At 42.8% G+C, this 15,110-nt stretch overlaps 1 protein-coding gene across 1 annotated transcript in view; it reads right to left on the bottom strand.

The window, feature by feature from the left end:
- The window catches only part of dnah12 (dynein, axonemal, heavy chain 12), an 84,167-nt gene extending 71,831 nt beyond the window's left edge, over positions 1 to 12,336 (bottom strand). The window contains exons 1-9 of the mRNA XM_004914173.4: positions 12,194 to 12,336; positions 10,991 to 11,154; positions 8,167 to 8,257; positions 7,758 to 7,784; positions 7,399 to 7,588; positions 6,379 to 6,454; positions 5,154 to 5,312; positions 3,591 to 3,786; positions 2,519 to 2,707 (exon numbers count right to left, since the gene is read on the bottom strand). Coding sequence (XP_004914230.2) covers positions 2,519 to 2,707; positions 3,591 to 3,786; positions 5,154 to 5,312; positions 6,379 to 6,454; positions 7,399 to 7,588; positions 7,758 to 7,784; positions 8,167 to 8,257; positions 10,991 to 11,154 — 1,092 coding nt within the window. The 5' untranslated portion in view covers positions 12,194 to 12,336. The remainder of the gene's footprint in view (positions 1 to 2,518; positions 2,708 to 3,590; positions 3,787 to 5,153; positions 5,313 to 6,378; positions 6,455 to 7,398; positions 7,589 to 7,757; positions 7,785 to 8,166; positions 8,258 to 10,990; positions 11,155 to 12,193) is intronic.
- Positions 12,337 to 15,110: the final 2,774 nt, after the last annotated feature.

The following is a 15,110-nucleotide window of genomic DNA, read 5'->3' as shown; positions in this document are numbered from 1 at the left end:
TATGGGAGACAGGCTTTCCGTAATTTGGAGCTTTCTGGATAACGGGTTTCCGGATAACGGATCCCATACCTATATATATATCATACAGTGGTGTGAAAAACTATTTGCCCCCTTCCTGATTTCTTATTCTTTTGCATGTTTGTCACACAAAATGTTTCTGATCATCAAACACATTTAACTATTAGTCAAAGATAACACAAGTAAACACAAAATGCAGTTTTTAAATGAGGGTTTTTATTACTTAGGGAGAAAAAAAATCCAAACCTACATGGCCCTGTGTGAAAAAGTAATTGCCCCCTGAACCTAATAACTGGTTGGGCCACCCTTAGCAGCAATAACTGCAATCAAGCGTTTGCGATAACTTGCAATGAGTCTTTTACAGCGCTCTGGAGGAATTTTGGCCCACTCATCTTTGCAGAATTGTTGTAATTCAGCTTTATTTGAGGATTTTCTAGCATGAACCGCCTTTTTAAGGTCATGCCACAACATCTCAATAGGATTCAGGTCAGGACTTTGACTAGGCCACTCCAAAGTCTTCATTTTGTTTTTCTTCAGCCATTCAGAGGTGGATTTGCTGGTGTGTTTTGGGTCATTGTCCTGCTGCAGCACCCAAGATCGCTTCAGCTTGAGTTGACGAACAGATGGCCGGACATTCTCCTTCAGGATTTTTTGGTAGACAGTAGAATTCATGGTTCCATCTATCACAGCAAGCCTTCCAGGTCCTGAAGCAGCAAAACAACCCCAGACCATCACACTACCACCACCATATTTTACTGTTGGTATGATGTTCTTTTTCTGAAATGCTGTGTTACTTTTACGCCAGATGTAACGGGACACGCACCTTCCAAAAAGTTCAACTTTTGTCTCGTCTGTCCACAAGGTATTTTCCCAAAAGTCTTGGCAATCATTGAGATGTTTTTTTAGCAAAATTGAGACGAGCCTTAATGTTCTTTTTGCTTAAAAGTGGTTTGCGCCTTGGAAATCTGCCATGCAGGCTGTTTTTGCCCAGTCTCTTTCTTATGGTAGAGTCGTGAACACTGACCTTAATTGAGGCAAGTGAGGCCTGCAGTTCTGAAGGCTGATGCCACACCAGGCGTAGGGCTGATTTTTTCGGCAAGCGGAAAAACGCTTGCCGAAAATTCAGCCCTACGCCTGCTACTTGTGCCTGCACCCGAATGAATGGGATACGCTCGGGTGCAGGCACATGTAGCCGATATACGCATGAAAACGCGAGACTTTGGATTCTCTCGCGTTTTCATGCGTATATCGGCTACATGTGCCTGCACCCGAGCGTATCCCATTCATTCGGGTGCAGGCACAAGTAGCAGGCGTAGGGCTGAATTTTCGGCAAGCGTTTTTCCGCTTGCCGAAAAAATCAGCCCTACGCCTGGTGTGGCATCAGCCTTAGATGTTGTCCTGGGGTCTTTTGTGGCCTCTTGGGGTAATTTTGGTCGGCCGGCCACTCCTGGGAAGGTTCACCACTGTTCCATGTTTTTGCCATTTGTGGATAATGGCTCTCACTGTGGTTCGCTGGAGTCCCAAAGCTTTAGAAATGGCTTTATAACCTTTACCAGACTGATAGATCTCAATTACTTTTGTTCTCATTTGTTCCTGAATTTCTTTGGATCTTGGCATGATGTCTAGCTTTTGAGGTGCTTTTGGGCTACTTCTCTGTGTCAGGTAGCTCCTATTTAAGTGATTTCTTGATTGAAACAGGTGTGGCAGTAATCAGGCCTGGGGGTGACTACAGAAATTGAACTCAGGTGTGATAAACCACAGTTAAGGCTGATGCCACACCAGGCGTAGGGCTGATTTTTTCGGCAAGCGGAAAAACGCTTGCCGAAAAATCAGCCCTACGCCTGCTACTTGTGCCAGCACCCGAATGAATGGGATACGCTCGGGTGCAGGCACATGTAGCCGATATACGCACGAAAACGCGTGAGAATGCAAAGTCTCGCGTTTTCTTGCGTATATCGGCTACTTGTGCCTTCACCCGAGCGTATCCCATTCATTCGGGTGCAGGCACAAGTAGCAGGCATAGGGCTGAATTTTCGGCAAGCGTTTTTCCGCTTGCTGAAAAAATCAGCCCTACGCCTGGTGTGGCATCAGCCTAAGTTATTTTTTAACAAGGGGGGCAATCACTTTTTCACACAGGGCCATGTAGATTTGGAGTTTTTTTTCTCCCTTAATAACGTAAACCTTCATTTAAAAACTGCATTTTGTGTTTACTTGTGTTATCTTTGACTAATAGTTAAATGTGTTTGATGATCAGAAACATTTTGTGTGACAAACATGCAAAAGAATAAGAAATCAGGAAGGGGGCAAATAGTTTTTCACACCACTGTATAAGCAAAAGGGCACTCTCCTAGATCAAAAATTGGTGTGGAAACAAAATTGTAGATATTTTTTTATATCTACAATTTATATATATATATATATATATATATATATATATATATACAATCAAACAGAATATATTACTGCGCATTTATATAGGTATCTGACTATAGCTGAATACCTGCAGTGTCCGTGACATTGTGGTCAGCATAAATAAAACTGATTCTTCTAGATCTTCCAAGCTGGGATAAAAATCCATTTTCTCATCATCGAAGGTGAGCTCCATTTTGAACAGAGGCAGATATTGGGGGTTGGTAGTGTCGAAAAGCTTAACAAAGCTCTCCACCGTTCGGGTCAATACATCTCGCAGCTGCATAATAGAAATAAGTATATTTAGTATAAGGAAACAACGGCTACAAAGAGAGTCACTATACATTTAGGGCTCTGGCACACGGGGGAGATTAGTCGCCCTCGACAAAACTCCCTGTTCGCGGGCGACTAATCTCCCCGAGTTGCCTACCCCTGCCATCCCACCGGTGAACATGTAAGTCGCCGGCGGGATGGCAGACGCGGCGGCGCGATTTCGCGAGTATTTTTGAAGGGCTATATCCAGTGCCATGGGGGGCACCCAGTCATTAGAAGTGTGCCTGGATGGACCTAAAATGGACAGAGATTGGGGTGCATGTGGATTTGGCCAAGTGGGCCATACAGAGCTGCACAGTTTATTACAGCAGTCCTGTATCCTGAAGGTCTTTAAAGGGACATTGTCATGATGTTCACCTTTGCGTTAACTTTTAGTATGATGTAGAAAGTAATATTCTAAGACAACTTGCAATTGGTCTTCATTTTTTATTATTTGTAGTTTTTTTTTTTAATTATTTAGCTTCTTGTTTAGCAGCTGCCCAGCTTGGAATTACAGCAGTTATCTGGTTGCTAGGGTCCAAATAACCAGTCGATTAAATGATCGATTGGTATATGAATAGGAGAGGGGCTGAATAGAAAGATAAGTAATAAAAAGTAACAATAACATTAAAATTGGAGCCTCACAGAGCAATAGGGTTTGGCTGCCGGGGTCAGTGACCCCCATTTGAAAGCTGCAAAGAGGCAGAAGAAGAAGGCAATTATTTTTAAACTATAAAAAATAAATAATTAAGACCAATTGAAAAGCTGCTTAGAACTGGCCATTCTATAACATACTACAAGTTTACTTAAATGCAAACCACCCCTTTAAAGTTAACGTACTATTGACTTGCCTGGTTAGACATGAGAGTTGTAACACATCCATAGAAAGAATCTGTTTTCTCTGGTCTGACCAGCTGTAGGGCTTCGTTGGTGGTAAAAAGATTAATCACTTTGGGGTACCAGGTGCTGAGTAACTTCTCCTCCGCCTTAGAGCAGGATAAAGTCACATTGTTCTTTAAAGAATCACATTCCACGGGTCCCTTGGCCCTGCGCAAACAAAGTCAGAATAAAATACCAAATGACTGACACATTATTCATGCAAAGGCAGGAATGCAGAGATAGACAGAACTCAGCTTTTCCTACCCCTTATCCAGAAACCCATTATCCAGAAAGTTCCGAATTACAGAAAGGCCGTCTCCCATAGACTCCATTTTAATCAAATAATTCAGATTTTTAAAAATGGTTTCCTTTTTCTCTGTAATAATAAAACAGTACCTGTACTTGATCCCAACTAAGATATAATTACCCCTTATTGGGGCAGAACAGCCCTATTGGGTTTATTTAATGGTTAAATGATTCCCTTTTCTCTGTAATAATAAAACAGTACCTGTACTTGATCCCAACTAACATATAATTACCCTTATTGGGGGCAGAACAGCCCTATTGGGTTCATTTAATGGTTAAATGATTCCCTTTTCTCTGTAATAATAAAACAGTACCTGTACTTGATCCCAACTAACATATAATTACCCTTATTGGGGCAGAACAGCCCTATTGGGTTTATTTAATGGTTAAATGATTCCCTTTTCTCTGTAATAATAAAACAGTACCTGTACTTGATCCCAACTAAGATATAATTACCCCTTATTGGGGCAGAACAGCCCTATTGGGTTTATTTCATGGTTAAATTATTCCCTTTTCTCTGTAATAATAAAACAGTACCTGTACTTGATCCCAACTAAGATATAATTACCCCTTATTGGGGCAGAACAGCCCTATTGGGTTTATTTAATGGTTAAATTATTCCCTTTTCTCTGTAATAATAAAACAGTACCTGTACTTGATCCCAACTAAGATATAATTACCCCTTATTGGGGCAGAACAGCCCTATTGGGTTTATTTCATGGTTAAATGATTCCCTTTTCTCTGTAATAATAAAACAGTACCTGTACTTGATCCCAACTGATATATAATTAATCCTTATTGGAACGTCCTGTTGTGTTTAATTACTGTTTAAATTATTTCATTAGCAGACATAAGGTAGGAGATCCAAATTACGGAAAGTACTGTACTATATGACAAAATAGAAGTGGTTTGGGACTGTAAAAGTTTATATGGGCTGTTCGTCATATTCTATCAGGTGACATCCAAATAAATGATAGGGCCAACAGATGGGGTCTGTAACAAGATGCTGCTATGGGGAATCCAGTTGCTGACATGAGAGGTACAGCATCTTCCCGTGTACGTTCAAATAAGCAAATAATGAACACAATGGGTTAACAGTAAGTCATGTGTCATTATTTAATCTGTCTGTAACATTGTGTGCCCTTGGCACCATTCTACCTCCATTTATTTACTGCTGCACTTATACAAATGTCAAATAATAAGCATAACCTAAATGAATATCCATGTACCTGTATCCAGAAAGATCAGCAATCAGTAGCTGTGAGAAGGTGCTGTAACCCAGATCCAGCATGGTCCTGAGCGCTGGGCGTAGGATGTGCAGGTTCTTGCTGATCTCAGTCTTTGACTGGACAAAGCTTTTGTGCCACGGTTTGGAGAAATCAAGACCCCTGAAAGCACACATTCTATTTTACTCTAAATCTAAAGAGTATTTTTTAAATCTTCCCCATTGTGTGCCCTCTGTGTTTTGCACAGTATTGTTCCAGCGTGCAGCACTATAGGGTACAACTTTAGTCTTAATTCAGAATAGCACTCAATAGTAAGAAATCCAAGTCCGGCTTGGGACTCCTCCAGTTACATGGGAGTAGGAGAAACAATAGGTTAGCTGAAAGCAGTTCTAATGTGTAGCGCTGGCTCCTTCTGAAAGCTCAGACTCAGGCACACTTTACCGCTGCGCTGCAAGTTGGAGTGATATCCCCCCCCCCTCACCCCCAGCAGCCGATCAGCAGAACAATGGGAAGGGAGCAAGATAGCAGCTCCCAGTAGGTATCAGAATAGCACTCAATAGTAAGAAATCCAAGTCCGGCTTGGGACTCCTCCAGTTACATGGGAGTAGGAGAAACAATAGGTTAGCTGAAAGCAGTTCTAATGTGTAGCGCTGGCTGAAAGCTCAGACTCAGGCACACTTTACTGCTGCGCTGCAAGTTGGAGTGATATCCACCCCCCCTCACCCCCAGCAGCCGATCAGCAGAACAATGGGAAGGGAGCAAGATAGCAGCTCCCAGTAGGTATCAGAATAGCACTCAATAGTAAGAAATCCAAGTCCGGCTTGGGACTCCTCCAGTTACATGGGAGTAGGAGAAACAATAGGTTAGCTGAAAGCAGTTCTAATATGTAGCGCTGGCTGAAAGCTCAGACTCAGGCACACTTTACTGCTGCGCTGCAAGTTGGAGTGATATCCCCCCCCCCCCTCACCCCCAGCAGCCGATCAACAGAACAATGGGAAGGGAGCAAGATAGCAGCTCCCAGTAGGTATCAGAATAGCACTCAATAGTAAGAAATCCAAGTCCGGCTTGGGACTCCTCCAGTTACATGGGAGTCGGAGAAACAATAGGTTAGCTGAAAGCAGTTCTAATGTGTAGTGCTGGCTCCTTCTGAAAGCTCAGACTCAGGCACACTTTACTGCTGCGCTGCAAGTTGGAGTGTCATCAATACAAAGTACAGCAAGTTACTTACACAGGGGATTCAAGCAGTGGCCCCGATTCTTCTTGTTCCAGTCCTTTGACTTCAGGCTTAACCAGAACACTCCTAACTGGAGCAGGAGGTGTAAGGAAAGAGAATAATTGTTTTACTAAATAAAAAAGTAACTAGTACAATGTGGGCAATGAGTGATCTTTAAAGTAAAGGGGTGCAGCCAAATAGCCCAAAACTAACCTCTTGCTCATTAAATACAATGGCATTCGGCATTACCTGAAAGTGCTTGTCAGGAAACCATAGCTTAGAAATAGCTTAGACATGGGGCTGTCCAAGCCAGGTATATTTTCATGCATTTAATAAAATCTATTTCTCATACATTTCTCATGTGTGAAAACTATGTTTGTGTTTATTCATTTTTTTAGGTATTTAAAGTCATACATCTTGTACAGACATATAATAAATGGACATCTATAAAGCTCAGGTTGGGCTGAAAAATCAGTTTAAATTCTCCTAGGTAAACCCAAAAAAATGTCCCTTAAAGATGTTGTTCACCTTTGGGTTACCCTTTAGTAATATGTAGAGAGAATTTGCAATTGGTCTTCATTTTTCATTATTGGTAGTTTTTTCATTGTTTAAGTTTTTGTTCCGCAGCACTTCAGTTTGTATTTTCAGCAGTTATCTGGTTGCTAGGGACCTATTTACCTTGGCAGTCAGGGAGTGGTTTTAGAGAGTGACTGATATATGAATAGGGGAGGGGCTGAATAGAAAGATAAATAATAAAAAGTAACGATAACAATAAAACTGGAGCCTCATGGAGCAATAGTTTTTGGCTGCCGGGGTCAGTGACCCCCATTTAAAAGCTAAAGAAAGGCAGAAGAAGAAGGCAAATAATTCGAAAACTATAAAAAAAAAATGAAGACCAATTGAAAAGTTGCTTAACAGCTGGCCATTATATTACATATTATTAATTATTACATTATAATATTATGAGCACAAAATGAGTAATTCCAATTCTGGACCAACCACATAAGTGGGAAAATAACACACATAACAACTTACCCAGGTGCCTCCTCATGCTCTTCTCAAAGTCATGTGAGACTTCCTGCATGAGTTCGGAGATAAGGGATTCCTTACTTGTTCCCTCCTTCAGCGCTGGCGGAACCAGGGTGAGCATTGCCTCCAGCCAATGGTTCTGTATAGGGACCACTGGGCTGCTCTCCACACAGCTCTTCATGAAGTAGTAGTTCATCTGGAACAGAAAGGAACTGGTAAGTCACATAATAAATCAAGATTTTTCCATTAAACAATCTATTATTGAAAATGTTTTCCAGTTTATGAAATCAAATAAAAGGAATTGAGCTATTTGCTGTCTGGACACAAGTTCCATTTCTGTTAGTAAAACCCATATAAATACTCACCCGGAGCTGTCTCTGCTCACTATTCATCTGCAGTGGGAAAAGCAAGAGGGAGAAACTTTGTTAGGGAGAAACAAAAAGTCTTATAATAAACTCAGGGCTTAACAGCACAGTTATACCAAGGGGGTATTTAAGCTGAAACACCTTCAAGTAACCAATAAAATTGTATTTAATTGTTTAAAGAGAAACTGCCACCCCAGTCAATAATAGAAATTCCTTCCCCATGCAATGGTAGAAGCAGAGTGAATTCCACTGCTATGTAGGCTTTTTATCAGAGCAATAAGGTATCAGTATGGGAAATGGAGGTTTCCAAGGCCAAAAACAGACCCACAGTTATACCAGAGAGACCTGCAGCTGTTGTTTGTTATTAAGACTATTAGTATAAGATATCAATGAAGAAAAGAGAACTTACAGTTGATGGATATTGGGGTTCTGGCGGGGTAGGAACCCTCCTTTTCTTTGCTTCCATTGTCTCTTCATATGCTTTCATAGCTGTATTTATTCTAGACAAAAGCAATCATATATCATTATTAAAATGCATTCATAGTAGTAGAACAGCAGTATATCTTATTGTACCTGGAACATACTGTATACTGTATCACTGTATATTTGTATTTATACATATGGGTAGGAGGTGCCATATTGATCCCCATAGACAGTACAGTATGGGGGTACAGCTTATTGTGTGCCCAGAACATTCCTTCTCTGTATATTTGTATTTATACATATGGGTAGGGGGTGCCATAGTGTTTCCCTTAGACAGTACAGTATGGGGGTACAGCTTATTGTGTGCCCAGAACATTCCTTCTCTGTATATTTGTATTTATACATATGGGTAGGGGGTGCCATAGTGTTTCCCTTAGACAGTACAGTATGGGGGTACAGCTTATTGTGTGCCCAGAACATTCCTTCTCTGTATATTTGTATTTATACATATGGGTAGGAGGTGCCATAGTGTTTCCCTCAGACTGTACAGTATGGGGGTACAGCTTATTGTGTGCCCAGAACATTCCTTCTCTGTATATTTGTATTTATACATATGGGTAGGAGGTGCCATAGTGTTTCCCTTAGACAGTACAGTATGGGGGTACAGCTTATTGTGTGCCCAGAACATTCCTTCTCTGTATATTTGTATTTATACATATGGGTAGGGGGTGCCATAGTGTTTCCCTTAGACAGTACAGTATGGGGGTACAGCTTATTGTGTCCTCAGAACATTCCTTCTCTGTATATTTGTATTTATACATATGGGTAGGAGATGCCATAGTGTTTCCCTTAGACAGTACAGTATGGGGGTACAGCTTATTGTGTGCCCAGAACATTCCTTCTCTGTATATTTGTATTTATACATATGGGTAGGAGGTGCCATAGTGTTTTTTTCTTAGACAGTACAGTATGGGGGTACAGCTTATTGTGTCCTCAGAACATTCCTTCTCTGTATATTTGTATTTATACATATGGGTAGGAGGTGCCATAGTGTTTCCCTTAGACAGTACAGTATGGGGGTACAGCTTATTGTGTGCCCAGAACATTCCTTCTCTGTATATTTGTATTTATACATATGGGTAGGGAGTGCCATAGTGTTTCCCTTAGACAGTACAGTATGGGGGTACAGCTTATTGTGTGCCCAGAACATTCCTTCTCTGTATATTTGTATTTATACATATGGGTAGGAGGTGCCATAGTGTTTTTTTCTTAGACAGTACAGTATGGGGGTACAGCTTATTGTGTCCTCAGAACATTCCTTCTCTGTATATTTGTATTTATACATATGGGTAGGAGGTGCCATAGTGTTTCCCTTAGACAGTACAGTATGGGGGTACAGCTTATTGTGTGCCCAGAACATTCCTTCTCTGTATATTTGTATTTATACATATGGGTAGGGGGTGCCATAGTGTTTCCCTTAGACAGTACAGTATGGGGGTACAGCTTATTGTGTGCCCAGAACATTCCTTCTCTGTATATTTGTATTTATACATATGGGTAGGGGGTGCCATAGTGTTTCCCTTAGACAGTACAGTATGGGGGTACAGCTTATTGTGTGCCCAGAACATTCCTTCTCTGTATATTTGTATTTATACATATGGGTAGGGGGTGCCATAGTGTTTCCCTTAGACAGTACAGTATGGGGGTACAGCTTATTGTGTGCCCAGAACATTCCTTCTCTGTATATTTGTATTTATACATATGGGTAGGGGGGTGCCATAGTGTTTCCCTTAGACAGTACAGTATGGGGGTACAGCTTATTGTGTGCCCAGAACATTCCTTCTCTGTATATTTGTATTTATACATATGGGTAGGAGGTGCCATAGTGTTTTTTTCTTAGACAGTACAGTATGGGGGGTACAGCTTATTGTGTCCTCAGAACATTCCTTCTCTGTATATTTGTATTTATACATATGGGTAGGAGGTGCCATAGTGTTTCCCTTAGACAGTACAGTATGGGGGTACAGCTTATTGTGTGCCCAGAACATTCCTTCTCTGTATATTTGTATTTATACATATGGGTAGGGAGTGCCATAGTGTTTCCCTTGACAGTACAGTATGGGGGTACAGCTTATTGTGTGCCCAGAACATTCCTTCTCTGTATATTTGTATTTATACATATGGGTAGGGGTGCCATAGTGTTTCCCTTAGACAGTACAGTATGGGGGTACAGCTTATTGTGTGCCCAGAACATTCCTTCTCTGTATATTTGTATTTATACATATGGGTAGGGGGTGCCATAGTGTTTCCCTTAGACAGTACAGTATGGGGGTACAGCTTATTGTGTGCCCAGAACATTCCCTCTCTGTATATTTGTATTTATACATATGGGTAGGGGGTGCCATAGTGTTTCCCTTAGACAGTACAGTATGGGGGTACAGCTTATTGTGTGCCCAGAACATTCCTGCTCTGTATATTTGTATTTATACATATGGGTAGGAGGTGCCATAGTGTTTCCCTTAGACAGTACAGTATGGGGGTACAGCTTATTGTGTGCCCAGAACATTCCCTCTCTGTATATTTGTATTTATACATATGGGTAGGAGGTTCCATAGTGTTGGGTGCAGGTCCTACAATGGCAACATTATGTTGTTACACTCGGGTGTGGGAAAAGTTTTGCAGATTAAGGTGAGATGCGGGTTGAGTTTTCCTGACCCAAACATCACTGCGCCCATGTCTGGCATGCTGTTCATGTCCTGCCCAAAATGCAAAAACCATAGAGTAACCATTTAAAGGAATATACAACTCACATTATATCATTCAGCGTTTTCTGTTGCTCTTTAGACCTTTTGTGCTTCATGATCCTCTTGGCATTTGCGCCAATGCTGGGAGATGCGACAGGAATGGATATAGGAGGCAAGCGGCCATTTAAATTCTGCCCCGGTGGGGGGCTGGGGCGCGTGTAAGAAGCCATCTATGTACAGAAACAAGGGCAATGATATTAGACACAGTGCAATAAAGGACAAGTATCCCTTGTGCAAATTACCTGCCAATGGCCAACCCTTTCAATGGAGCCGGCACCCCGGGAATAATTCAGTTTAGTTACGTTACAGTGTTGTCACCCCAAGTCACCCCAAGGCCGAGATGCGCTGAGTGCAGAATATAGAAAGGTAGAAATATCCAGGCATGAATAAATCCCTTTCTTAGAAGCGGAGCTGGTTTAAAGGGGAAGTTCTGCACTAAATTAAAGTTTAGGTTTAAAAAAACTTGAAAGCTTTTCAGTTTGCCATTATATTAATCTATGTACTTCATTATTTTTACCTTTCCTATATGACTTTTTACTAGTCTGCAATTAAAAATGCTTCTGTATCTGATCAGGGCACCAACTTTTAGTCTTATTTTATAGTTTTTTACTATTGGGCCCTTTTCTAGTTTAATCTATCTTCCATTCTGTCTTCGGATCTTCAATCTGGTTGCTAGGATCATGGCTGCTAATGGGGGCTGAAGGGGACAGACCACCGTTGCTAGGGCCCAAAGTAGTATTAACCTAATCCACATGGATAAAATGGACACTGGTATATATTATGTTTGACTGCAAGAGAATGCAGGTATGGAAAAGCCGTACTGGCTGAATATGAATACATTGGTGCTCTATAACTATGTGTTAATAATAATAGTAATAATAATATCTGAATAGAAATCAGGAATGCCACCCCAGATATTAATCTGCCATTCCCAGTATTCCGGGTTTCCAGCGGGATTCTGGGAGTTGTAGTTTAGAAACATGGGAAGCTCAGAGTGAATGTGACCTCACATGATTGACAGCTGTGACCAACCAAGAGGTTCTGCAGCAGCTGGGCAGTATGTACCTTGCCCAATATACAGGGTGGTAGGGATAATCACATTAGCTACAGACTGACTGAATAGGCTGCCAAACCTGCCCCTGTATGGAAGGTTGGGGGGTAACAGACCCTTTAAAACCCTTTATTCTGACCCACTGGGGCCCCACTTACCTCCCGGCAGCCCGTGTGTATGTGCAGCTCTCTGCTGCCCTCGCTGAGATGCCCCTGCCCCGCTCCGTGCCCTTCCCCAACTTGCCCTCAGCTGCTCACAACTTTGCCCCTCTCCTTACTCCCTGCCATTAAACAAGCCGGTTGCTCCGGGAGACGGGGGCGGAGACTGAGTTCCCAGGTACTTCCTCCTTTAGAATGGGAGGGGAGGGGAGGGGCTCTGTGGGAAACAAGGACACGCCCCCTTTAGCTTCCTTCTGTGTTGGTGTCAGTGTTACTGGTGGGAAATTCATGTGTAGAGCAAATAGCAGAGCCTGTACCCAGACATTACTGGGGTGAGGGGGGCAATGTATGGGGTCAGCCCACCCTGGAGTCACACAAAGCAATATTTATACACAAGCAAAGTCCATGATCAACTAAGGGGCTGATATTATTGACATTTACAGAAACAGTTTTATACTAAATATGATTCTCTTCTCTGAAGGGAAAGGGAAGGGACTGGGGCTGTGGGATAGCAGGTATTAGTAGGGAGAGATGGTGCCTATAGTAGCAGTGGGGGGATAATAGCCTCTGGGAAGGGACTGGGGCTGTGGGATAGCAGGTATGTAAGGGAGAGATGGTGCCTATAGTAGCAGTGGGGGAATAATAGCCTCTGGGAAGGGACTGGGCTGTGGGATAGCAGGTATAGTAGGGAGAGATGGTGCTATAGTAGCAGTGGGGGATAATAGCCTCTGGGAAGGGACTGGGCTGTTGGATAGCAGGTATAGTAGGGAGAGATGGTGCCTATAGTAGCAGTGGGGGGATAATAGCCTCTGGGAAGGGACTGGGGCTGTGGGATAGCAGGTATAGTAGGGGAGAGATGGTGCCTATAGTAGCAGTGGGGGATAATAGCCTCTGGGAAGGGACTGGGGCTGTGGATAGCAGGTTATAGTAGGGAAGAATGGTGCCTATAGTAGCAGTGGGGGGATAATAGCCTCTGGGAAGGGACTGGGGCTGTGGATAGCAGGTATAGTAGGGAGAGATGGTGCCTATAGTAAGCAGTGGGGGATAATAGCCTCTGGGAAGGGACTGGGCTTGTGGGATAGCAGGTATAGTAGGGGAGATGGTGCCTATAAGTAGCATGTGGGGGGATAATAGCCTCTGGGAAGGGACTGGGGCTGTGGGGATAGCAGGTATAGTAGGAGAGAGATGGTGCCTATAGTAAGCAGTGGGGGGATAATAGCCTCTGGGAAGGGACTGGGGCTGTGGGATAGCAGGTATAGTAGGGAGAGATGGTACCTATAGTAGCAGTGGGGGGATAATAGCTCTGGGAAGGGACTGGGGGCTGTGGGATAGCAGGTATAGTAGGGAGAGATGGTGCTATAGTAGCAGTGGGGGGATAATAGCCTCTGGGAAGGGACTGGGGCTTGTGGGAATAGCAGGTATAGTAGGGAGAGATGGTGCCTATAGTAGCAGTGGGGGGATAATAGCCTCTGGGAAGGGACTGGGGCTGTGGGATAGCAGGTATAGTAGGGAGAGATGGTGCCTATAGTAGCAGTGGGGGGATAATAGCCTCTGGGAAGGGACTGGGCTGTGGGATAGCACGTATAGTAGGGAGAGATGGTGCCTATAGTAGTTTTTTAGGGAAGGGTCCTTGTTTCCTTTTATGTCATTTATTGATTGCTTTGTATGGAAATCTATGCTTTGTATGTTCAGATCTATGGTACAGCGATACATAATATGTTTGCACTTTATGACTATTTGTTGATAATAATATCTGAATATTTTCTGTATACAAATCAGGAATGCCACCCTCCAGTTATTTATCTGCAATTCCCAGCAAGCCAGGTGTCCAGTGGGATTCTGGGAGTTGTAGTTCAGAAACAGAGGATGTGTTGCACATCACTTATATATATATATATATATATATATACAGACTGACTGAATAGGCTGACAAACCTGCCCCTGTGTGGAAGGTTGGGGGGTAACAGTCAGACAGACAGAGGGCAAGTTAAGGCCCCCCTGGTCTCAACTTGCCCTCAGCTGCTCACAACTCTGTCGCTCTCCTTACTCCCTGCCATTAAACAAGCCAGTTGCTCTGGGAGACAGGGGCGGAGACTGAGTTCCCAGGTACTGGAGGGGAGGGGCATTGTGGGAAATACATACACACCCCCTTTAGCTTCATTCTGTGTTGGTATCAGAGTTACTGGTGGGAAATTCATGTGGAGAGGTAAATGGGTCTGTGTGGGGCCTCCTGCCCCTTATACACTGGCACATGTACCGATCCCATGTTATCTGTGGAAACACATGGCTTCTAGTACTTCAGGAGCACCATTTGCGCAGTTAAAGTAATATTTACCTCAAATGATGTTTTAGCATCATGTAAACAGTGAATTTTTATTCCCAAGTATGGGGTCTGACCTGGCTGTGATAACAGAGACATTTGCTGTCCGATGAATGAAGTGTTTTCTGAATGATATTATTGTCTCAGTAAAATCATCCCTCCCATGCATGCACTTTGGCATTTAGGGTGCTTTTCAGCTGGCTCAGTAGCACCCAAAGGGTGCCTCCCATTGGCCAGAATAGGAGCCAAGTAACAGCACTGCTACTGGGTATTTCATCTGGGTCTAGTGAGCCTCTTTAGGTTCTAAAGTGCAGGTACTGGAAATAACAAGCTCTTCCCACTGACGTCAGTGCCTTCTCATAAACAGAAATTGTAAAGAAAAAACAAGCAATCCACGTCCAGATGTGGTTAAGCTGCAACTCTCAACACCATGTGACAGCTGTAACCTGTCAGTGGAATAGTGGGAGATGCAGTTTATCAACAACACATGGAAGGAGCTCCAGTTGCCCAAACTGGTTGTAGGTTTTAACTTATTGAACCAGGCTAAAGGTTGAGGATCTTTAGTAATAAAGATCCTGTACTTCAAAGTTGCCACAG

Source organism: Xenopus tropicalis, chromosome 4 (genome assembly GCF_000004195.4).
Source record: "Xenopus tropicalis strain Nigerian chromosome 4, UCB_Xtro_10.0, whole genome shotgun sequence".
Lineage (NCBI taxonomy): Eukaryota > Metazoa > Chordata > Amphibia > Anura > Pipidae > Xenopus > Xenopus tropicalis.
Note: the sequence above shows the minus strand (reverse complement) of the source record. Positions and strands in the feature narration are given on the sequence as shown.